Source organism: Poecile atricapillus, chromosome 7, assembly GCF_030490865.1.
Source record: "Poecile atricapillus isolate bPoeAtr1 chromosome 7, bPoeAtr1.hap1, whole genome shotgun sequence".
Lineage (NCBI taxonomy): Eukaryota > Metazoa > Chordata > Aves > Passeriformes > Paridae > Poecile > Poecile atricapillus.
In genome coordinates, this window is record NC_081255.1 from 15365692 (window position 1) to 15390623 (window position 24932).

Here is a 24932-nt window from a genome sequence, read left to right on the forward strand (position 1 = left end):
CTTGCCTGATTTTAGCTCCCCAGCCAACTGAACATGTATAAGAGTATGGTTGTTGGTGGGTTTTTGTTTGTTTGTTTTTGGGTTTTTTTTGGTTGGTTTTTTGTTTGTTTGGGTTTTTCTGATGGACAGGCACTGCCTGTTTGGCAACCAGTTTCTTGGAAAAGCAGGGCATTCTCAGCAAGCTGGGAGGTGAAACCATGCTCAGGAGGTCAGGATGTTCTTATTATTATCCACAGGATTGATCTGTGAGGTTGTGGGTGGGCAGCATGTTTGTGGGATGGTGAAGAGAGCAGGGTGTGAGGATGGCTACACTGTCATATGTAACATAGAAGGGTGAATGGACTGTGGAGCTCTAGAAGGTGGCTAAATATTTAAGTATGCTGGCTTAATTATTTTTGGTTTGTTCTGCTATCATTTAAAAAGGAATGCTTTACATTTCATCCAAGGTAGTATAATTGGAAAGCACTTTTTACATTTACATTTCTTCCTGCTCCTCTCTCACATTTTGCTTTTTATTAACCAATGCTTTTACAAAAAGAATGCTGGAACAGCATTTTCAGTCAAAATCAGATAGATTGGCACACTTTAATGTGAAACAATGTCCCATGAAGCTCCATGGAGATAGATGTTTATCTGCTCTGTGTATATAGCAACAGCATATTTCTGATTGTGAGAACAGGTATGCACATGTCTTTATATTTGTATATACACTGCATTCATGGCCTTAGGTAACTTCCCACTACTTTTAACAAAATCCAGGGTGTGATTTGTGTGTATGTGGCAGTTGGTCAAATCTGAAAGTCTGTTGAAGTCCATTACGTTATGCAGAGGGCAAAATAGCCCATGAAACAGAGTAACAAAACAAGCATTATGATCCAGAAAAAGTATGTGGAAGAAGGTCTTCTTGGCTTTGTCTGCTTTGAGTGGTAAATTTTACTTCCATGTCATTATAGCTGTTAAAGCACCTTTTTCCCCAGCTTTGCCATTCTCATCCTCAGAGCTGCAAAAATAAACAAACAAAGCCATTGCATTTTAAGTCTTTCCTTCTATTTCTGAAGCAAAATCTCCTTATTTAGAAAAATTAAGAATACACATACCTCCGGTGGTTAATCCAGCAGAATAAGCATTGTTTTATTGTTATAGAAAGAAATCAGTAGAAGGTGTTAGTTCTGGTAATTTTGCAATAAAGTGAACATGTTAAGAAATTACTCCATAACTGCTATTTAAAAATTAGCACAGCTATCTTCTGTTTTGTCTCTGTTACCATCACTAACACATTAAATAGAGTTGGTTTTGCCCTTGACTGGATGCTGACAGATTAAAAGGATGCATGAATAATTAAACAAACTCTTTGTTTAAGCTGAACTCCTCAGTGGGAGCTGTAACTGTTTGCAACCCTTTTCCTTTTCTGTGATGCTCAAAGAAAACTTTCCTCTCTTCCTGGTGTTGTGAGTCAGAGCAGGAGTTAGTCATGTTCCTGATTTCATCTGGTGCAGTAACAGTACCTGTATAAACATTAGTATGGCTATTGTCTCTGTCTGGGTATAATGTGGGTAAGTTTGAAAGGGACAGAGCAAGGCCAATGATTCAATGTTAAGGTTATTTTTAGAACAGCAATATAATGCTGTTATTTGATATGTAAAAGCCTCCCCCCAGCACATTGTTGATCTGAGAATGTAATGGGAATAATCTTCATTACTCTGACCTGTTAGTTTGAAGAGTCACCAAAAATAGCATGTCTCATTCCTGCATATGTCTCTCTGTTGAGACACGAGGGGTCAAAGCAGCTGTTTACTTGATTCACACATGTCAGCAAATGTCCAACTTAAGTTATGTTTTGAATGTTGAAGTTGATGCAAATCATAGAAGCATCTGAGTGTAACTTTATATCATGGAGCCACTGATGTTAACCTTGGCTCTTACAAAGACACTGTGTACTTTTTACTGGCAGAGGAATTCTGAAGGATTCAAGCCCTGGACATGGTTTGAGAACAGTTAATTTGTTGCTTCACTTATAGTCTGCTTTTGTCTTGCTCTATACATTATAGAAACAGATGGTGTGCATGAATTAAAAAAGATTTTTGTATTTTACTTTCTTCAACACAAATGGAGCTGTCTTCATTTTGTCTTTTGAAGGTTGCAAAGCTTCCAGTGGGAGGAAAACAAAATAGCTCATCTAGACTAGCTAGCTGCCAAAAGCCTTGGACCTTTGTCCCATGAGAGCCTGTTCCCCACTGTCAGTAGGTTTTGCTGCTTATTCAGCTTTTGTTTTGCATTTCCTTATTCATTTCACTATGTCTAGTCTTTGTTCCCTCCCAAGGACTTTTCATTTCCCTAATGAGTATTGAATCTTCAAAACATTTGCACTTGAATTAATTTGCCTGAAATTTAAAGAAGAAAATAAGCTGTAATAATGCAAATATGGGTGTACCAATTATACTGCTGTCATCCTTTTCTCTATATGTTTTTTTCTGGGGGCACGTACTTTGGGATATTGATGGGGAGAGGAGCTTGTGGGGGAAGGGTAATTGCTGCTATATGGAAAGAAGTATGTCCTAAGTCTTTGTAAGATTGTGGGTATGTAAACCTTCTAATTTAATCTGATATGTCTCTATATAGATTGGCACATTGAACAATGCCTTCCTTGTCCTTGGCCATTGCTAACTAATTCAGTGACTTGTTCTGAAGGTTCATTTCTTTCCGAAAGAAAAATTATTACATAAGGGGCCATCATGTTGGTCTGTCCTGTACTTCTTTGCTTTTCATTGTCTTTCAGAGTCCTCAGTGCTTCTTTAATGTTTAAATGCTGCAAGTGCTTCCCTAAGCTTTAGTTTCTGAGAGGATTTGTTTTTCTGTTTTACTGTTTGTTGTTTTAGTAAAGAATGATGAGCTACCAAAAGTGATTGACCTCACTCTTTTCTCTGCTGGCATTTAGGGTGAATCGGCTAGGTAGGGATAAATGACTGCTTTGAAAACAATATATTTCTTTAAGAAACAGCTTATAACAATAATACATTGTTCTAGATTGAGAGGCTTTCCTGGTTTTGTTTCCCTTTTAGGAGTCTCAGTAGGATTATAGGGCTGCTTGGGAAAGATTGAGTCACTTCCTGGTTTTTTACACTGATCAAAAATGTCCCGGGGAGTGGCAATAAATAAGTGAGGGGCTAAAGAAGAAGATGGCTTAGTTCCAAATTCTACTAGGCATGGAGATACTCACTTGGAGGCAGTGCTGACTGGGGGAATTTTTGAAGCAATTGCTAAACTCCTTGTAATTTAGCTGGGATCCATTTTTCCCAATTGGCCTTTTTCTTATCAATGGAATAGTTGTAAGTAAATGGTTGAGACCAAATACAGATTTACAGGACAGATTCTCAAATATCTTTGCTATATTTGCACTTCGTCCCCTTTCCTGAAAGTCAGCATTTGTTTTCCACTAACCTCAAATGGGAGAGAATCCAGATTGTTTGGGAAGTGTCTAAGTGGAAAGGGAAAAATATAGACATTTCACATGGTTCTCCTGGGAGACAAAAATAAGCGGGGGTTGGTGTGGATAGAGGTGCTCAGCTAAGATCCCATGGCTGGTATATGGCCCACCTGAATGGTACTGCCAGCTTGTAGTTACTACTTGGAAAACCCTTTCCCAGCCTATGTTCAGGAGCACCCATTCAGCAGGCTGTGGGATGAGTGACCTGTTTCAGTAGAAACCTGCTGGTGAGTGTCACTTCTCCATCATCCTATACTTCTGTGATGGGGGAATGAAGGGACCATCCCCAAAATATAATGGGCTGGAGCAGCTTCTGGAGTGATTTATCCTGCCTGTAGTAACTACTGCTTCCAGTTACTGGCATAAGAGCTGCTGGCAGGAGCCCTTGGTGCTGGAGGACACAGGGAAGTATACAGATGGCAGGATGGTGCTTGAGGGAAGCAAAGGTCCTCTAGAAATGGAAAAGTGTAGTGGCCTTATTGATGAGAGAGGCCAGGAAGCACTGCTGGAATATTTTTGATGGTTGTGTGCATGACTCCATGGTGCTGATACTCGTAAAAGCCAGAGCCTTGCTTGCTGAGCAGGTTTTCCCAATCAGCCTCTAGTGAGGCAAAAATACCTGAAAGTTCTTATGTTATCCAAATATCATCCCCTCTCCTGGCTTTACATGTAGTGTAAAGAATACCTGGGTTGTCAATACAGTTTTAGGCAGGGCCCAAACTTACATTTTTGCTGCAAATTGTCTAGAGGAGAGAATGTGGGATCAGGACCCCTGATATCCCTGTAATTCAACCAGAGACTTCTTTCCTTCAGGTGGAATGTGACTATTGTCTGAAATCTGCTGCTCTATGAGTATACTTAAATGGACTTTAATTGTATGCATTAAAGTGCAACATAATAATAAAGAAGAGTTTTCTCTGTTTCTGGAATATTTTGCTACTGCTTTCAAACTTTATAATAAAAGTTTATAGTAAGAAATAGATACTGTATGTATTAATAGAATTTAAAAGTATTCAGAAATAACTGTGGACTGCTAGACTAACAGTATGTAGTGATGAAAACTTTCATTATCTTTCAGAAGCTATAAAAATGTCTAACTTGAGTTAATGAAAAAAATGTTAAAAACGTGTATGAACACTATCAAGACAGTGTTGGAAATGTTGATTCCTCAAAAATACAAAGTAAAGCTGGTTATTAAACAGTCTTTCTTATTTAAGGAGTAACTTGAATAATCTAGGAAGTAGCTGGAATGCAGACAGGCAGAAAAGCATGCCAGTGACAGAGGAGGAATTGTTAAGTAGCAATGCTGTTAGTTACCTGCAAGAAATGAAAGCTAATTCTGCTAATTTTGGTAGCATTAATGGAACTTGAAAGAGAACCACTTTTAATTTTTGAAGGTTACAGGAATGGCATTTCTGCGATAGTTTATTTTCCAAATTTTGATATGGTAACTAGTGCATTGCTAAAGACAAAATAATTCAACAGATCCAAAATGTAGATTGGTATTTGTTAACAAATAAGCAAAAAAATTATTATTAATAGCATATTAGTCTGAAACAATGCAAACAATATAAGTGACAGTTGCTGGCAGATAAGAGCACTATTAATTACTACATGAGCAAACAGCAGTGACATGATTTTCCTTTTCTGTTACCTGTTAGCGAGGGGTCTTCTGTACCATCTCCAGACATCTGGCTGTGAAGATGAGCATGGTGTGTTGGTGAGCTTAAACGTTCCTCTTGTTCTTGCAGGGAAATGGAATTTTTGTGAGGTACCTTGTTAAGCCTTGCACTTGGACTGCTCACGGGGTTTGTCTGTTGGGCTTCTGTGGTTTTCCTATTTGGTGGCTGATAAACTTGACTATAATGGCCTATGGGATGATATGCTGGTTTCTCAGATTTGCTGTCATCTTCATCATCATCATCGATGATAACTAGCTCTGCACGGATAACCCCATCGTATCGGGACAGCTTCTGGTTTGCTTCTGCATCGTCATCATCAACGCGCTGATAACCCATGAAAACCATGGTTACAGGTTCAGATTCATCCACGTAGCAAGGTACAGCCTGGACAATGTTGTACCGAACGTCTTCCTCATCTTGAGGTGCAGGGGGTGCTTCATTAGGATGACAGGGATTTAAAGACCTTGTTTCGCTATGTCTTTCCCTTGTATTCTGATAAGGTTTTAGTTCCTCATGTGCAGCATTTCTTTCTTCATTATGGATTATCCTGTTCTCAGGATTAGTGTGCACTTTCTTCTCTGTATTGGAAGTTACTGAAGAGGAAGACTTTTGTTGTATTACCTTTGGAAGATCAAGGCCATTCTCTTTGTTTTGCTGCTTAAAGGGCTCTGTTTTGGAGGAGAACTCTGTCTGGTGATTGCTAAATCCATTCACTTCTTTTTTGTCAGTGCCTTCTGGTTTTGGTCCGGGGACTAATTTGTCTTTCTGAGGAGTTACTGGCCTGCAGAATTTGTTTGCAAACACAGGTTCATGGTACTCTGTGGGAGACTGAGAATTTTTTTCAGTTGCCTGCCGTAGCAGATCTTCCACTTCAACAGGAGCAAGTTCATCCATCCCATTTTGTGTTGTGCTCCCATTGGAGGACACTGCATAGACTGACTTCCTGCCATCATCATAGACTTTAATTCCTGTCTCTTTAAACTCCTTTGAGGGAAGGGGTATTGTTGATAACACTGTGTTTTCACCTGTCTTCATGTCTTTTTCAACCTTAATTTCCATGGCAAACAATGCTGTTGAAAGAAACAAGTGCATAAACTGGTCATGCAGTAGCTGCAAGAAATAGAGTTCTGACAGTGATGGAGAACAGCTGTCAGAATGAATTATTAAATATGTGAAATTATCACATACACAACCAATATATTAGATTCCCATTTTGAATGTCCCCTTTAATCCTTTTGGAAAAAAAAAATCATTCTGTGAGGAAAAATCAGCTGTTGAGGAGACAGTTTTCATTATAGGATAGACTGAGAAATCCAGATTTAACCTTGGCCCCTGGCATTGTGCTGGGCAATAGCAGCTGAAGAGCTCCATATGCTGTGATGCCAGAGAGTCTTGGGTACTTTGAAGGGTTAGGAGGCTTTGTAGTAGTTGGGAAATAGCCAGGCTACTGCTGGCTACCCAGCAGCTGTAAGTGCAGATAGAAAATGCAAAATGAATGATATAAAGGGAGTCTCTACTTAGTTATGACAGGCAGAGGAATGAAGTGCTGGAAAGAAGTGTCAGTGGTGAAGAGAGTTACCCTCAGTGACACATACCTTACACCACTGTCTCACCTCTTAGTTTTGATGAGCTAACTGGTAACACTGCTTAAATAAGAACAAATGTCTCATCTCTAATGTCTATTCTTTGCTTAATCTGTATTAGATTCAATAAATAGGAAGATTTTGTACATACTGACATCTTCTGGAGTTACTAATAAGCAGTACCTTTTCTCTTTTCTTCATCATCCATGTCAGCATGTGCTGTACTTCTCAGTGTAGAAGGTCTGAAATACTTGGGAAGGTCAGGGATGCTGGCATATATGTAGTCTGCTGCCTCTGAGTAAAGAAGATCCATAGATCCACAAAGCATTAGTATGTTTTAACTTACTTCTACAGGAACCTTTTAAAAAATATTCTTTTCACTAAACGTACCTTTTTCAAATCCAGCTTTTTCAGTCTTCACAGACTAGGCGGGAAAGAGAACCGTTAACAATAAATGTGATAGTTACTTTTAAGGTGTTAACTAGACAGTGCTTTGGTTTCCCTGATAGTTTTAACCTTTTGTGTGCACAGCTTCATACAGAGAAGGGGCTAAAAGTGGAATGTGCTCAGTTGGAGCATGGTGAGTGAGAAAGGGAAATTTCTGTGGTCTTTTGCCACTATGATTCCAAGTCACACAGGGAAGGACAAAAATATTATCAAGTGTCAAACAGTGACCTAGCTTCCCACCGTGGCCCAACCTGGTTGGCGTCAAAGACTTTTTTTAAAGGTCCTACTTTAGTTTTCCAGTTTTATGTATCTCCCTGTGTATCTTCAGAGAATGTGTGTGTATGTAAGAACAGCTTCAAGAGAACTGAAGTTTAGTTTTATCACTGTATTTTTTGAGATGGTTTAAGACAATTTAAAAATATTAAAATTGCCTTTTGACAAAGACTAATGGCTGAAAACATTAAAGTGCATCATAATCTCTATCATCGACTTGGTGGGAAACATGATGCAGTTTAGCTGGGCACAACACCTGAAGGAGCAAGAATAGACCAGCCTCTGTACCTGGTCTGTACCTGGTGTGTCTGTCTCTGGCTGAGATGTAAAGTTGCTGGGTGTCAGTGGCAGTGCTATTTTTAGAGATGTGCGTATATGAGTGAAGATAGGAATTGCTCCCCCACCCCCAAAAATAAGCAAATATAGGCATACGGGCACTTAAACAATGTAACATCTTGATCTCAAAATGTAACATCTTGATCTCTCTGGTGTTTGAGCTGCTGTCACTTCAGACAAAAGCTCATGACCACTCATGGGATCCAGCTAGTTCCTCTTTCCTTGGATATGATGATGATTGAGTAATAAGTTCTATTTCTGGAATAATATAGCACTAACCTTTATTATGTCTTCTGTTGTTTTCTCAACAGACTTCAGTTTCTTTAAAATTGCTTCTTCCTTAGCTGAGACTTCCAATTCCTGTCTTTCCAGAGCCTCAATTTCCTTCTCCAGTCTGAAATCACAGTTGCATTTGATCTCATTCCAGGCAAAGAACAACATTGTAGAGTTGATGCACTGGGAATATGGACATTAGTAGGGATGGTTCTACTTACCTTGATGAACTTTGATCTTATGAGATCAACTTAAAATTTCACACATACTGGGAAATAAGTATGAAATAGTATTTTCATTTAAAATAAGAAAACCCCAAACCCAACAACAAACAATGCCTTCCACATGTAAACGTGAACTATTTTGCCATTTAGGACTTGTCTGATGGGTTAACTATTTTCTTTTAAAAATCTTTATTGTTATGTGAAAGGAATATTGCGGCTCAGGAGTCAAAATTTCTTTTGGGGTACTGACACTTAGTGTAGGTTTGTGTGTTACAGGTCCTTCCCTGCCCTTCTTGTATTTGAAGTCTATGTTGTATGGTTTCTTGCATGTTAAAGCTGAGTACAATGATTAAGGTATCTTTTTTCCTGATCAGAGTTTTTATTTTCTGAGTGTATGATAAAAACTTCTAGACAGAAGGGCCCAAGATGGAAAAAATTGAATCGCAATGTCAGAGAGGAAGAAAGCTATTCCTGGTTGTCTGAGTATAAAGCACACTTCTAATTAAAGTATCTTGATCAAATTTTTCTCCGTTGAGTAAGGCAGCAACTTAAGCAGGTGTCCTTTTCCTATTTTTTATTCTTCTAGTCAGGACTACTCTTTTCTTCAGAAGTGCGTATTTGTTGAGCTTTACATGGAACTTGTCTTATTAGCTGAGTAGTTGGGAAGTCAATTTTCCATGAAGATTCCATGAGAATCCAACTCCAGAATTAACTCTGAGGTGGGACTTAAACTGAATGTCTAATGCAGTAGGTTAATGCTGTATAACTTTACTGGTACTTTTTAAAAGAACTTCTATTAATTTTAAGACAAAAAAAATTTCAAAAACTTCCATATTTGGATGCAATATGCCTTCTATTTTTTTTGTTTTAATCTATGCTGGAAATCAATGACTGTAGGTCTAAGGCAAGGGCAACTGATGTTACCTTTTCTGAGAACAGTCATAAGAGTTACAATAAATTATATGAGACAAAGTTACAGACAGGGCTATAGAAGTGTTGGCCTATAACCCTGAGGGAAAGAAGTGTTGTATTTTTGTTATTTGACTTCCTTACTGTGTGCTAGGACTCACAATATTACACAAAGTCATGAATGATTAAAGTCTGCCATCCTTTTAAAGAAACCAGAGTAGAAAAGCAGAATGCAGGTCGACAGATAAGCATTATTGATTTTCTTCTGTGTGGCTGAGGAATCTGAATTACCATTATGGCTCTTGCCCTATTTAAACTCAATAGTACAGTTACACTAACAGTGTGCTACGTGGACTTCTACCCGTTGGTGACAACATCCTGTTTCGTGATATACAAAGGTATCACAGACCTCAGAACAGATATGTGGAAAAAAAACCCTTCAGGACAAAAGCAAAAGCTAAAAAATATATTTTAAAGCTGCTCACACTTTTGTCCTGAGCTCTGCAAGATGGCCTTAGATCAAAAACCTTGATCAAAGGTACTGTATACAGTGCTAAAATGTAAACATTTTTACTGAGGAGATAAATATTTTTGGACAGCTATTAAAAAAAAGTAATGACCATGTGTCGTTATTTTTGCACTTCCTATGAAACGGTCTTTGTTTAATATATTGAGATGTTTTATTTTTATATGAGACTTGATAGCAATATCATAATTTAAAAATCATTAAAAACTCACAGAAGCATAAAGAGCTGGAAAATCACTAACTTACACTGTGGATTTATTTCAGTCTTGGCTGTAAATGCTCCTAGACACATAGGTGTAAGAAGAGGAGGAAAAATCTTGGAGATAGTTGAAAAAAGGGAGGTGGGGAAAAAGACAAAATCCCAAATAAATCAAAGATTACAAACAACATGTATTTGCTTGTATGATCAAGAGACAAATTACAGTTTATATGTGCTCTTACCCTCATACCAACACCCACTTTATGTGGTAATTAAGAGACCTGATTCAGTGGGTTTAGAGAAAAATTCTCATACCCATGTAATGGGAATTGCATCTAGACTCTAAGCATCTCTTTTGCATTTATACTTGCAAAAACAGATTTTATGTTTCAATTTCAGAGCATGTTGTGAGAAATTGTGGAAAGAAAACTTCTAAGAGATGCAATTTATATAGTTCAGAGAAATTGAAGCCCTTATAACATCATGCAGTTGAAAAGTTAGGCCAGGATCTTTGTGGTGTGTTTAAATATTTAGAAATTTCTAAATAAATGACACTTTTATGAAGTTATATCACAGTTTGTCTTGAAAGGGTGTAGTAACTATTCCAGCAATTATATGAAACTACCTGTTGTAGGGCACTGCATTTTTTTGGAGACAAATGGAAGCATGACACAGCTACTGTGTTAAATCAATTCTTTGAATATTCATCCTCTTTTTAAGTGGCACTGATTATTTGAGAGGGGAAAATAAGTAGTATGGAGGTGTGGTTGAAAGAAGAAACCTTAGAAGTCAAGAAACTAAATGAAAAGTTCCTCTGCCAAGGTAGCAGCTGAATTAAGGAAATCTATGGAAATTGCCTGCATGCTGCTAGCCACCAGCTGATCTGCTGGAGCTGGCATCACTGCCACTCCAGAAAAAAAAAAAAAAAAAAGGCTCCAGAATGAAAAGCAGATAGGATCTTCCTGTCCTATCTTCCTACCAACCTGAAGAATTCCAGACTGAGGGGAAAAGGCAGTTTAGCAAGTCCTCACATGTTTTGAGATGAGTCAAATGCTTTAGCAGCTCTTAGCATAGCCTGAGTCTGCTTTCATGCATCACATCACAAGCAATTGAATAGACCTTAGTTGTTTTGCATTTTTAAATGTGTTGTTTAGCAACTAATTCCATCAAAAATGAGTGTTATTAGTTGAAGATTAAGTAAGAAAACAGGACTCCTAATTCTTAATTTAGCTTGTACCCTGACCCAAGGATATGCTCACATGGTTCCCTGAAGCTTCTAACATGTAAAGAGGGTAAATAGGACAGATAGTGTAATTGCAATATTTTGTCTGTAACCAAAGCATTCAGCCATTTGTCTCCAAGGTGGCTCAGATGGCTTGCTGTTCACTGTTTTGTCATTGATACAAAGAATGGAACTTCTCCCTTCTTTAAAAAATGCTCAAATCTGAACTGATTAGCAGATCTACACCAGCTCAATTTGACACTCAAGCAAAGAATGTTTCAAAACAGAGGTCCAATTTAGGAAGATGATGGCAAGGCCCATGCTACTACTGTAAATAATCTGGCAACAATTGCAATTGTCCTCTCAGCAGAAAGAAAAAAAGATTTATCTAAGGGTAATCAAAAAGTCTTTAAAGCAATTCATAATTTTTTAAACTGAAGATAAAACTCATGCAGAATAATCAACAGGGTGAACTGAGTATCTCTTTTATAGTCAGATGCTTAGAAGAAAGAATTCTGCTGAGCCTCTCAGTTTGTTATTTCTACTGTATGATGTGTCTGCATGCTCAGTTTAGCAATGTTTGATTTACAGGGCAGGTCAGAGGTCAGACAGGCTGCTAGCTTTGGTGATATCTATGGCATAGCAAAAACACTGTGCAAGAACTGTATGATGCATATTTTATATTTATTGGTGGACTTTATTTCTAGGTTTCTGTTTCACTCCTGGCTGGTTTGAAATGGGCCTGGGTGTGCATAAACAATGTAATGGTATTGGAAGGCAATGTGTATGTTTTTCTAGATGCCCTTGCTAAACAGCTAAACAGAGTGGTAGGAAATTTAATTTATAGCAAACGACATGTGAATAAGCCTGCCTAAATTCTTAGCTCAGGCTTGGGTCATGGTCAACAGGACTTTGAATCTAATCTTTCCATTCACTACTTAGAGAAGGGCTGAACTTCCAGTGGGCTTGCTCAGCACCATTTCCCTGTTGCTCCTTAGCCTGTTCTAGCTGTAAATACTGTTATTTTCTGGTGCTCACATGGTTGTATGGACCCCTCTTGCATGCCTTCAAAATGACAGTCTCCTGGGATGTTTTCAGGGCATGCTGCCTACCTCCTACCACTGCAACAATGGTGTGTAAAAAGATGTTCTGTAGAGAAAAGTGCTTTTGAGCAAGAAGTCAGCATAATTATAGGACAAACGCACTAGGCTGCTACCTGTCAGCCAAGGGAATTATTATCTGTGTCAGAGATGGAGTAAGGAGGGAAGAGGATGGGAGATCACCAGAGGAGGTGATCTTGGTGACAGCTTTGCCAAAAGAGTGTGTAGTAGGACAGTGGAAGAGAAGTAGAGCGGAAAATGCTCTTGAAGTAGAGAAAGAAGCCTTGAAAAAGGTTGATAAAATTTTCCAGAATCTAAAGGAACAGGACCATTTGACCTTTTCTGTGGGTGCTAAGGGGTAGTACTAGTCAGTATGCCTGGATCCAGGGCAGGAGCCGACTGTGTACACAGCTCTGTGGTACTTGAGAAGGGCCAACTGGAGCTAATAAGCACCTGGAACCATGTGCATGGTAAATAAGAGTCTTTCATGAGACTGTCTCTGCAGTTAAATGGTAGTCCTGTGTGATAGGGAAGCACTAGATGATGAGATTTGTAGAAACATCTCTAATGAAAGGTGAAAAAGATCTTTGCTATAGCAGGATTCTGGGACTAAATTGGGTACAAAACACAAAGAAAACTGAAGGTGTTACTGATGGGGCTAGGGAGTCTGTACTATTCTGAAGTGCTGCTATAATGAAAGTCAGGTATTAAAGGCTGTGCCAGGACCTAGTGAAACTGAAGAACTTTCAAAATTTATTGTTCATTTGAAGTTCTGATTCAACAATTGCTGTCCTAGAGCCCCATATGTTGTGGCTTACATCTACCGAAGACAGCATGGAAAGGATATCTGGTAATAGAGAAACAAATACTGTGCAATATAGTTATTGTGCAGTTTGTTACAATTTACAGTATGGAAAATTGCATTCTGTATTCTCTAATTCTGACTGAATAGAAAACATGACAAGAATTGCTTTACTCTGCATGTGTTTAGCACTTGTAGACATTTTCATCTTTTACAAAACGAGGTAGGACTTTTAATATGGGACCATTTTAACCGAGACACAAGGACAGGGGTACTTCCCTACCTGAAAATGTCTTTTTCCAGCTCATGAGTCCGTTGTTGGTCCTCCTGATTCTGCTTTTGCATTTCTTCTTCTTCTTTTGGAGTCATAGAATTAAAGCCATCCAAGAGCCATTTTTCTCTCATGGCCTTTTTCTGATGGATGAAAATAGACAAGTAAGGAATGCTAAAAGTTAGGGTATTTAACCATTTGCTGTATTTGTCTTGATGCCACAGATGTGAGCCACAGCATTGTGATATATCCAGCATAAGGCAACCTGACTGCAGTGAGTGCCACTGGAAGAGAAATGCTAAACAGCTTTTTGAGATTGACTGAAAGCAAAGTCTTTAGGAACAATGTCCCATTTTATTAGTTCATCCAACAAAAATGTAGATTATGTCAGCTGTTGTCCATAGCAGATTAATACTGGTAAGTGGATCCAGTGCTGTGTGTGTCTTCAATAAAGCAAACCAGTTGTATGACCATACATGACAGACTCATGTGAAAGGCTCCAGTCAGAAGCACAACAGAAGCCCCCTAATTTCTGGGGTCCTGGCATTGCATAGCTTCTAGAAGGAGGTATAAAAGATGAGAAATTTCTGTAAATAAGATTGTATAAGAGTGAGAGATCTCTAGTGAGTTAGCAATGCAATGCTACCCCTGGAACTTCAAAGGATCTTGTGTACTTACATTAGTGAACTCACATTTCAGCTGGTGAAGAAGTGTGGGGTAAGAGGGGCAGTGGAAAGGTGGAGCACGGGCAGCTGGTGCCTGGTTAGTGTTTCAGCAGACCTGCTGTGTATTTAGAGCTGCTGTTGCAGGGGCAATCCAGAATTCAGGTATTTAGGTTCTGACCTGGTTAGTGCCTGTGGAGTTCTTTCTGTGCAGTGGTGGCTTACAAATGGGAGTATTGCATGTGCACAGGCAAGTGTATCTCTCAGCTGTGTTTTCAAATTCTGAAAAATATGGTTGTATGCACTGATTGCTTCCTACAGCTGCTTTACTCTGGGAAAGGTGGTACTTGAAAGTCATCAGAGCTCTCAAAAATATCCCTGGTATAAAAAAATATTCTTGGAGATACGTTCATATTTGTAGACTAAAATTTGTAAACCATGCCAATTTTCTTGCGCTCTTTTTGCTCCTTTCAGTCTAACTCAGGGGTATAAATGCAGTTGCTGCCTTGGAGAAGGAGATGGGACTCTTTCAACAGGCAAAAAGGAACACACATATAAAGTCTTTAATTAACCATGAATGTCCCAGTTCCAATTTAGATTCCTTGAACTAATTTCCATGTTAAGTTTTTGGGTTTTTCCCCCCTATACAATTTTGTTAATTCCAGGATGTGGATGCAGATTACATTGAATTTTGACTACTGCTGCTTGAGGCAGTGTGCCCAGCACTGGTGAGAACACTGCATTAACCTCAGTGCTGCTTGCAGGGGCTGTTGGAATCCCTGCCTGCATCCTGTGTTGAGTCACTTAAACTGTTGCTTCCTACGCTTTTCTATTTATTGTGTACTTTCCATGAGGTTATTACTGAGGCCCAACTGGCAGAGGAATATATATGTAGCACCTTACTGCAGTTAAAAGCAATTTTCCACTTGACATACAATGTCATAGAAAGTGTGTCTAAAACAGGCATGCTGAGAAGTTTGTGCACTCCGTGGTGCTTTTAATTTTATTTACTTGTGGGATGTAAGAGCAATGTTTACAGTTGCCTTAGCCTGCAGGACAGTATTCTGTCTTTCTCAACACTGGATCCTAGGAAATCTTGGTAAACACAGGTTGCTCAAAACCGATGTCCCGAGCTTTGACTCTGTCTGTAGAATTGGCAGCACTTTGTGGTAGTTGTGTTTTAGGCTCTAATGAAATAAATGCAGATTTTATATAGTATATTTTTATGTGATCTGGTTGATGCAGGTAGTCTAATGTTGGCACAACTCTTATTGACCACAAAATACTGTGTTCTCTAGCTGGAGGGCACATAGTTATTAATTCCCTTTCTATCAAACTCTTTAGATTTTAATGATAAGTAGGGTTTCTAGAAAAGTGATGTTTTTATCTTGGCTGGAACAATGTTAGTCTAGTACTTACATCTCCAAAAATACATTTATAATTCCTTGTAAGATTTGGAGTGAGACTGGCACTCTAGACCTCAGAAACTGATACCATCTATTGAAATCAACAAAAGCTTCTGTATATATAGGGTAGGGCCCAAGAAAACAAACTCCCTAAATACAAGCATAACACAATAGTGTTATTTTTCCATGTTTCTAGAGCAATTTGCTGCTGCTCCCAACTAAATGCCATGTAAACTTTTCCATTTAATTGGCCACTTTTGAAAGAAAGACACATTGTGTAGTTTGGAAACACCCTCTGAATAAAAGATGGCTTCAGGTCTGTTCCATCCAGGCACTGACACAAGCCAGCGCTGCTGGAGCAGTGCAGGAGCAGCTGCTTTGGGCTTGACAGGATTTTTCCTGCTGTCTAACATTTCCTTCCATGACAAAGTGTCTCTAGCTCAGAACCAGGTTGTGCTTGTGCTATAGCACTGACGTGAAAGCACCTTTGTTTTGAGTTTCGCTCCGTGTGTGAAGGGAAAGGAATACTTGTACACTGTGATGTGATAAAACCCTGAGAAGGGCCAGAGTGCTGGGAAGTAATCACTTTGTTTTGTGGTTCGTGGTCACATCAAAAGTGCTATGACAACATCCTGCAGATTCTCTGGATAATTTACAGTGTGTACTCCAGGTATAACTCCATTACCATCTTTAGCAAGGCTGGACTAGCACTGAAAGATTCATCCTTCACTGGAAAGCAAAGGTGTTTTGATTTTGTGGATCTTGCTTTCCCAGGGATCTGGCAGTTTGCCTTACAGTTTTGGAGAGGGCATAAATATTTTTCATGTTTTTTAACAAAAAAATTGTGGTTCAACAATGTTAGCTACTGGAAAGAAGAGGTGTGTGACAAGCACCTGCAAGGTAGCACTAATGGAGTTCAGGCATGTCAGAAGCCTGAAAATTAATAAGCTAAACTGTAAAAGCTTTTAGAAAGTACATGCACTTCAGTGCTGACAGCACTTTTCAAACAATTCTGTCTGGTCCTTTCCCTTGTTGCTTCTGTGAGAAGGATTCCAGGTAGAAGGAAGGATTAGATTTGGTGCATCTAGAAATACTGGATAAAAAATTCCCCTGTACCCACACTAGCAGCCCCCAATACCCCTTGCAGTTCTGTGAAGCCCTGTCCACAGAGGTGCATTTGCTTTCATGTCCTCCACTTCATCTGAGAGAAGTGCACGTATAGAGAATAAATGTTCCTTCTACCATTTAACCAAAATCTGTCATGATACCTCATCTGTGTCTTTCTAGTAAGAAGTTTGCTTGGGGACAACAAAGAAAGTCATTGGGAAGCCAGAGCAGGGATTCCTATTTGCAAAAAGGAAGTTAAAACTTCCTTTTTTTATGCAACAAACAACAAACATACCGAAGAAAAACTCCTATCAAAAAATTCCCACAAACCAAACCAACAGCCTTCTAATAAACCTGTTGCTAACAGTTATAAATAGGAAGGACAAAATGAGGAACAGGATAGTGACATCCAGCTATTATGAACATCTCTATGACAGTGAGATTTACTAATCTGCAATAGTATCCTAGGGGACAGGTGTGGGTTATGTTAATAGATCATGGAGCTCTGGATTTCACCATGCACAAAGCTGGTAAGTGTACAAATGAGTGGAATCAGCCTGAATTGCTAGAGAAATGACCCCTCAATAAAATTCACTGCAGTGTTTAAATATTTTAGAAGTCTAAATCTGTTTTAAAGTAATTTATGCACTGGATCCTTTTGTTTGACTGTGTTGAAATACCTGAATTTTTCTGAAGCAAGAATGTTCAATAAGGGACAAAGCTTCTGAGGCATAAAGCAAAAGATGTTCATGTACTAATGTGTTTGATATTAGATGCCTGTCTTATTCCTGAGCTGGAAAAAGTAGTGTAGATTTTGTGTGCTCCAAATAACTAATGATTTGTATGCATTTATACAGCATACGTGTGTATGTAAGTATATATTTAAATGTATGCTTGATTATTCTTTTCCAAGTGAATAATTTCCTCAACAGATTCTTGCTTTGACTTGTATATGCAATGGGACTGATTTAATTTAGAAGCTTTTCTGTGTGATATCTGTATGATTTCTCATGCAACAGGCAGAGAAATCACATCCTCTGTTCTCTTCCAATGTAAAACCATTTCAGTAGTATTTCAGTAGTACTCAAGGAGTGTTTTAGCCTGTCTAAAACCTCTATAAAATTTCTTCAGAATAAATGCAATGTTGGTTTTTGCTTTCTTAACTTTTTAAACTCCACTGAACCTATTAATTTTACCTACGAATAGATACTCAGTCTGTAAGGAAACTGCCCTAGGGCTCTGTCTGCACACAGCAGTAGTGAGGATTAGCTACTTGTCTACAACAGATCAGTTTATCCCTCTATAAAGAAGGCCAAAAGAGTTATCTGGATTTATAGACATGGAAACTTGAAATATAACTTGAAGTACTCAACGTAGCCATGTACCATGATGGAGGAGTCACATGTTTGCTACTCAAAGTTTACAGGACTTGGAAAAGATATTCCCCTCCCTTTTAGACAAGATGTTACACAAATGGTCAAGCCTGTCCTTGTAGTAATCACCTTCCAATAAAACTTGGGAATGGATGTGTGTTGGCTTGCCTGGCCCAGTGAACTAGCTTATCATGGCTTTTCATTTTTTTTGGCTTGACACAAAAGAAAAGGGTGGATGAAACTCAGGATCTAGTATCTGTTTTGAAGAGGAGTCTGCTTTAAATATGTTTCTCTCACATTTGCTGGAGAAAATGCATCATGCTCCTGGTGTTAGGTTCAATATATCTTTCTTGAGACACTTTACCTGCTCACATAATGAAAAGAGTATGTAAAAGACCAAGTCTTGCATATTTCTAGAAGCATAGATTTTTGTCTCATCTCCCTAAATGACATGTACTGCCAAACTGCTATAAATATTTTAAGAATAGTTGTGTTGAGTAGAAATCACTGCAATTTCAGTTCTCTGCAGAGGTGGATCTTTAGGTTTCTTATACCTTTCGACTTTGTAATCCTGAGTTTACTAGGCCATACTTGAGAAAAATATTTGTAAATTTTTACTCTTTTTTTGTTGTTGAATATACAAAGGAACATCATTCTTTTATTAAAGAATAATTAAACAAGCTGACAGAAGCCTACAGCCAAATAGGCTGGGTTTTTTTTTCTAGGAAAAAACTCAGACCTCATGATTGTGCTGCACCCTGTACCAAGTGATGTTGCTGTTGTGGGGTTAGGGAGTGAACACACCCTAGTCTGAAATGTGAGGCTTAATTTTCATCTGTGAGTTTTTCCTGGTTATGATCTCATTTTATGCCATGAAAGTGATCAAGTAACATTAGCTCTCTGGTGTAATTTTTTTCAAGGAGTGATGCTTATTAAAGTCAAATGGAGTCCTGGCAAGACTCCACAAGGCTGTGAAAATTTGACAGTAAAAGCATGACTTAAATGCATGAAGATTTGCATTCTGAAATCCCCAACCTTTATTCATGCTGTGTGACTTGAAGCTATCTTTAGTTACATAAATCTAACACTAAACTTACCTTTAAATGTTGGTGTTTCATTTTTTCCTCTTCTACTTTTAGACGTTTCTGTGTAATTTCTTCTTGCAGTTTTCTTTTATCCTACAAATTAAGAGCAATAAAACTTTGTTTAGAGAAATTACTTGTTAATAAAATTATTGTGTAAGTGTTGTTCAGTAGGGTGAAATCAATTCATGCAAATAAAGCCTTATTTTAAAGCTTATGTGGTGCTTAGGCAGTGCATAATTCTTTTAATGTCTTTATATCTTTAGTTTCATAGTTCTTTGCAGCAATAACTTGATCCTTCACAGGTGTGGTTTCCACTGCTCTTTCTCCAAAGTACATTTAAATGTGTTAATGAGCACAAAGGAGGGATGAGGCAAAATAAAAATAATTTCGTCTTGGGAAGGGCAGGGGGCAAAAACAGGAAGAAAGTATAGCTAAGCAAAATTGTATGTGCAGAGACTAAAAATGGGTCCTGACCAAGATTCCTAAGGCAGCCCACACATCGATCATTTAGGAGAGGAAAGAGTCTGCACTGAGCAGCTGTGATACATCACGAAACGAAATGGGCTGTCAGTGAATCCAGCACTGAGTTTATGTATCCTGTGGCTAATAGCTAAAATAAACAGGAATAAAAAAAGAAATTTATTTTGTTAGTCAAATAATGGTAAAGATGAGAAAATATAAATGTAATATACATCATAAATGTTGTTTCTACCTCTCAGTTTAAAAAAAATTTTGCTTGTGCTCAGGCTGTTTTCATGGCTGCTGATCTTTAGAAGGAAAAACCTCATGTATTGCTGGTCTATCCTAGTGCTACCTTAATCCTTTTTATTACAGATTAGAGAAAAAAGGAAATGGGTAAACAGTGTCTGAATGCTGGCAGTGCTTGAACCTCTCCTGTTTTTGGATAGCACTGTCACATGGAGTAACCTTGTGGCTCCTCTCTGTGAGGCCAAACACTGATTTAGTACCTTGTGTCCTCAGCAGCCAGGGGGAAAGTATCTCATGCCAAAGGAAAGTAATTTTAATAAGGTGTATTAGTAGGCTATTATCTTGGTTAGCCTTAATGGTATAAAATTCTGTTATTGGGTGTGGCACCTTGCCATGTGCCAATCAAGAAACATTTGTACTTGTTTCTTGATACATTTCAGGGAAATAAATGGAAGCTTTTCCATTTATTTCCATTTTGTGCAGAAATGTTTGTTGACTGGAGGCTAATCCATCTTTCTTTTCAATTAGAACAGTTTGGCTCTGCTAAAATGGGTGGTAGCTTTTTTCTAAAGAGTCTGTTTTCAGACAAGTATGGTTTAGGAAGGAGTTAACCTCCTCATGGAGGAAGAGCCATGCCCTTTCAGCCCACCTGAGGAATCAGCTGTGTCTAAGGACTGGAGAAAGTCAGGAAGTGCTGGACATAATGCTGGGAGTTGTTCTCCACCATTTCCCTTGGATCTGGGATTTGGAAACGGGAAGAGTGGTGTGCTTGGCTGAATCACTTCATTGTTACTGGAAATTAGAAATTAGCAGCAGGGCCACAGGCTCTAAGGACACATTTCTGAAGGATAGGAAAGGAAGTGGAAGAAGCCACCAAGCTTTATGGGGACCAAGGGCAGGATACAGGCTGGCCAGGCACTACTGATACTATGCTGGGATTTAGTAGGTGAGCATCAGAGTGTCACTGATCTCTCACAGTCTGCAAAGTGTGGGTGTTATAAATAAACCCTTTACAATTTTTCCTTGATGGTGTTAGTATGCCTTTTTAATACTCCAAACAGAACAGGTGGGGATCTTTCCTCAAAATACATGTTATTTTTATCTCTGCAGTGGTTTTGTGTTTTGCCAATGCTCCTTATTGCAATTAACAAAGATACTGATTTAGGATTCCTGCAACGTAATTTTTCTGCAATGACCCTTGTGTGACACTTTATCCAAAAGCTGCTGTGCTGGATTTTTCTTAGCCAGTCCTGATTTTGAAGACAGAGTATCTGGTCTCTGATCTTTACACTTTTCTTAGGAAATATTCCTGATCTTGTGGTATAAATGGCCTTTAAATAACCTGTCATTGGATGAGCAGTGTGACAAGAGCATGTGTTTACAGGTTATTACAATTCTTAAGGAAAAATCCTTTTTCATTTACTAAAGATCTGGATACATTCTTAGCCAGAGAATTAACTTTTACTTTGTTTATACTATTAAAAATATCCTATGTCAATTTGAATATTCTTTTTCATTCGTGGAGATGTAATAAAATTTTGGCCAGTATGAATTGAGTATTTGTACATAAACTACTCTGCAGCAAGAAATCTGAGTATAAAGGCATAAAATAGTGCATTTTAAACTAGCTGTATAATAAGGAACCTATTCAGAAAGGAAACTTTTACCTTTTTTTTTAGAGGTCCATATTTCTTTTATGTCCAATGTTTTTTCTCTGAAAGTTTTCTTGTTGTATCCATCCTTTGGTGTTCTAGCATGTTTTAATTTCACTGAATGGTGTTAAATATCCATTATACAGTTATCCAGATTAAATTGGCTGAAATAGAATGTCTTTTATATGTCTAGTCTATCTATATAGTTCAGTCTAATTCCAGAAGCTAAGAAGTATGAGGAATATTTCTGAACCTTGTGTGCCAAAATAACTTTTAAAACCTGCTAGAACACTTTCTACAGTGCATTCTGCTATGCTCTGTCTGCACATCCTGTCTTACTTTATGAAGCTTTGACTGTACATCTAATGGAATAAATGTTTATTCCTGGATAGCTAAGGGAGCCATGATTCTATTAAACCTCATGCTCTGCCCCTGCAGATACTCATGTTGCTGCCAGAAGTCCTTGAATCCTCTCTTACTGTGCTCTTGTTAATGTGAGCAGGATTTGCTTTTTATGACAGAGCATCTTCAGCTATTCCTTTCTGTTGTGCAACGTAAGACTTGGTGTTAATTTTCACTGTTACTGAAATATGTGGGACTCCTTTCTGACTTTGTGCACAGAAATGAATTGTGTTCCAAACTGGATCTGTCTGAAAGAAAGGGAATCACATCCACAGAGCAGTGTCTTGTGAGATACCTTGTCTGCCAAGTCCATTACCTTGTGTCAGTGTTCCACAGTGGTGCCAAAGTTGGTAGTCTTAGTCCCCTGGCAAATGCCACATACTGTCAAATTCCATGGAGCAGCTAATGTTTTAGCTAAGGTATTTTTATTTTCATGTAATTTTTCAGATATTAAAACTCATTAAGCATCAATAGTATTAAAGTTTTCATATTTTAAGGTATGAAAGTCTTGCTAACAAAATGAAGGCATTTGATTTTTATATTTTAGATACCAGCAGCAGGTGGTAGCTACATAACAAAGGAAGAAGTTTCCTATTCAGAGCCGTGGGAGCATCAAAATATTTAATAACAGCAACATCATGAACAAAAACAATAATCATGTTTTCCTTTTTGTTTGCTATATGGAGAAAAGGCTTTGGAAACTCCTGCTGGCTCTGTTGCTGTGAAGAAGAAAGGTATTTAACAACAGAAGCCAATAAGGTTTAGTTCAGGTGCAGTTGTTGACTGCTCTGAGTGCCCCTCGCTATCCTGTTAGGTCCTACACAGCAAACATCTGGTAGGTGGCACTTGAAATTCCCGGGTGTTTTACTTGAGCCAAACCTCCCCAGAGCCACGGAGGAGCTTGCTAGTGTAACTGCAGTGTGCTGTTTCCCTGGACTACTCTTACTGCAGGTTGTTAGCGTTGATTACTTCACCTTATTTAGGCTACTTTGTTTCTGCAGGCAGAACACTCAAAGTGGTTCATCTGAATGCTCTGGATTGATGAAAGCAGAGAGCAATTAGCTCCTTTACACATCAAGTGTGGTAAATGAAGTCATAGGCTGAACCCAAATATGATTTCCTATTTCTTCTAGTGCAAGACACTGGAAGGCCCAGTTTCTTAAAACAATACTGCTCCAGTATTCATTTGGAAGCAAAGCTGCAGCTGGAGGATGCCAACCTCAGTATGTTCATAGGAGTCCTCATCAGCCAAGAGTGCTGCTCCATTCCTGCTCCTGGATGTCCCAGGGAACATAAAACATTGTGAGGCCTGGACTTCTCTGGAGTGCCAAAGCTGTTGGTATCTTTTGAGTCCATACACTACAGACAAAGTCCAGGTTATGACCCTGATTCAGGTAACATTGCAATTAAACAAACAAAGGTACTCTAAACCCTCTAAAATGTTTCAAATTACCTTACTGTGGGCTTGTGTCAGGTCTCAAGTAAATACTATAAATGGTCCTGTTGGCTTTTATCAAGTGCCATAATTAAAACCCAACTGAATTAAAACACAACCTATTAGAGTCCCATGGATTTCCAGTTACGCCTTCTCACTTTTTTTTTTTTTTATTCCTGTAAGTTATTTTTTAATTCTGCCCACCATTTAGTCTGCTAGTAGTGTTTCACAACTAATCTATCATGTTAGGAGTGTGACAAATACCTTTTTTTTCTATTATTTGTTTTTAACTAAAAGAATGAGTGATCCTTCTGGAAGTTTCCTTTCATCTCAGAGGGCCAAATTTTGTTTCAGTTTAAGTCTTTTGTAACTGAATAAGTTCAGTTGGAGATCAAATCAGAGGAGAACTTGGCTTCAGCCAATTTTTATAACATCAGATTGTATTAGTTTAAAAACAGTTTAGTTGTTCCTTTTACATATTAGAAATCATCACTCAGATTTCCTTTTAGAAGAGAAACTGAAAATGTTTTCTAATGGCACCAGCATAAACTTCAGTGAGTCCTGAAAACTGACAGGTAGGAATTTCCTTAATCCAAGCTTCTCCTTTTTTTACTTTTCAGACAGCAATACTTATGACAGATCATTAATAATTCTGAAATTGTATTTAATTCCACAGTGCAAATGAAAACTCTGTAATCTCACATTGTGAAATGTGAAAATTGATTTGTTCTGGAATTCTCTAGTTGCCTTTTGACCTTCAGGCAAACATTCAGTATGATGACAGTAATGTGTGTTTTAGACTGTCCAGTAGTGATTTGCACACATACTTTCACTGCTTTGAATTTAAAGTGCAATACAATTGATACAACCCATAATAAAGTCAGTACAGTCAACTTAGCTGTCTTAAAGCAATATCTTATAAACTAGAATTAAGTAACAATTTCAAGCAGACAATGTATTTTCTTTTTCTGTCCTGAGATAAATCATTATTCAGCAAACACACAGCAGCTAATTAATAATATTATTTCTAAGCCTTTTTTTTAAAAAAATAGTGAATGATAACTATGAGCACTTACTGTTATGGCCTGGAATCTTTCTTTCAGCAATTCGGCTTCCTCCATTCTACAAATCAAAAACAGACAAGTAGGGAAGGCAAACAGAATGAGACCATAAGCAGAAAACCTCCTGGTGGGACTACAAAAAAAAGCTGAGGTGATTTGATCCAATTCCAGAGCAGAAAGAGGCAGAATTTTTGACTTGTCAGAAGAGTCCCTGAACAGATGAGCAGATCAGTCCAGACAGACACATGTAATGAGGGTGTGGAAAAGAGGCAGACAAGGAGAGTGCTGGCATGAGTTGACTGACAAGTTGGAACAGTGGAGCACAAGCTCTTTTCCTTCAGGAGCTGCCAACTCTTTGTTTTAATGTGCTCGGTTAGCATGCCACTGCTTCTTTAACTGTTAAATGCCCAAAACAGACTCTTACAAGGCCACGGTTGAAGTAAACTTTTATTATGTTCCTATTTCTCTTTCCTCTATTTTTCTATGCTTCTGGTGATAAACAGATATTTTAAATTTATTAAGTTTATTTAAACTGATAAAGTTTATTATTTAAATTATTTATCTTATTTCACCAGTATGTTTTAACCTCTTGTAATATTAGCATTGTAATTGGCATGGAGTTCTTTGAGATGGCTGTTTCAATTTAGTTTTGTAGGTGAAATTTTTAGAAAACTTGTATTCATAGCTGGAAGAGTTTTAGAACTGCTAAC

General features: G+C 38.2%; 1 protein-coding gene across 1 annotated transcript; it reads right to left on the bottom strand.

Moving 5' to 3' along the window:
• Positions 1-59: 59 nt before the first annotated feature.
• On the bottom strand, positions 60-24529 carry PALMD (palmdelphin). The gene is made up of 8 exons (XM_058842488.1): positions 24238-24529; positions 18977-19057; positions 13344-13474; positions 8085-8199; positions 7140-7173; positions 6933-7043; positions 5139-6236; positions 60-1000 (listed from the first exon to the last, which is right to left on the bottom strand). The coding sequence occupies exons 1-8, from the start codon at positions 24280-24282 to the stop codon at positions 957-959; spliced, it is 1659 nt and encodes a 552-aa protein (XP_058698471.1). The 5' UTR covers positions 24283-24529; the 3' UTR covers positions 60-956.
• Between the last annotated feature and the right edge of the window lie 403 nt (positions 24530-24932).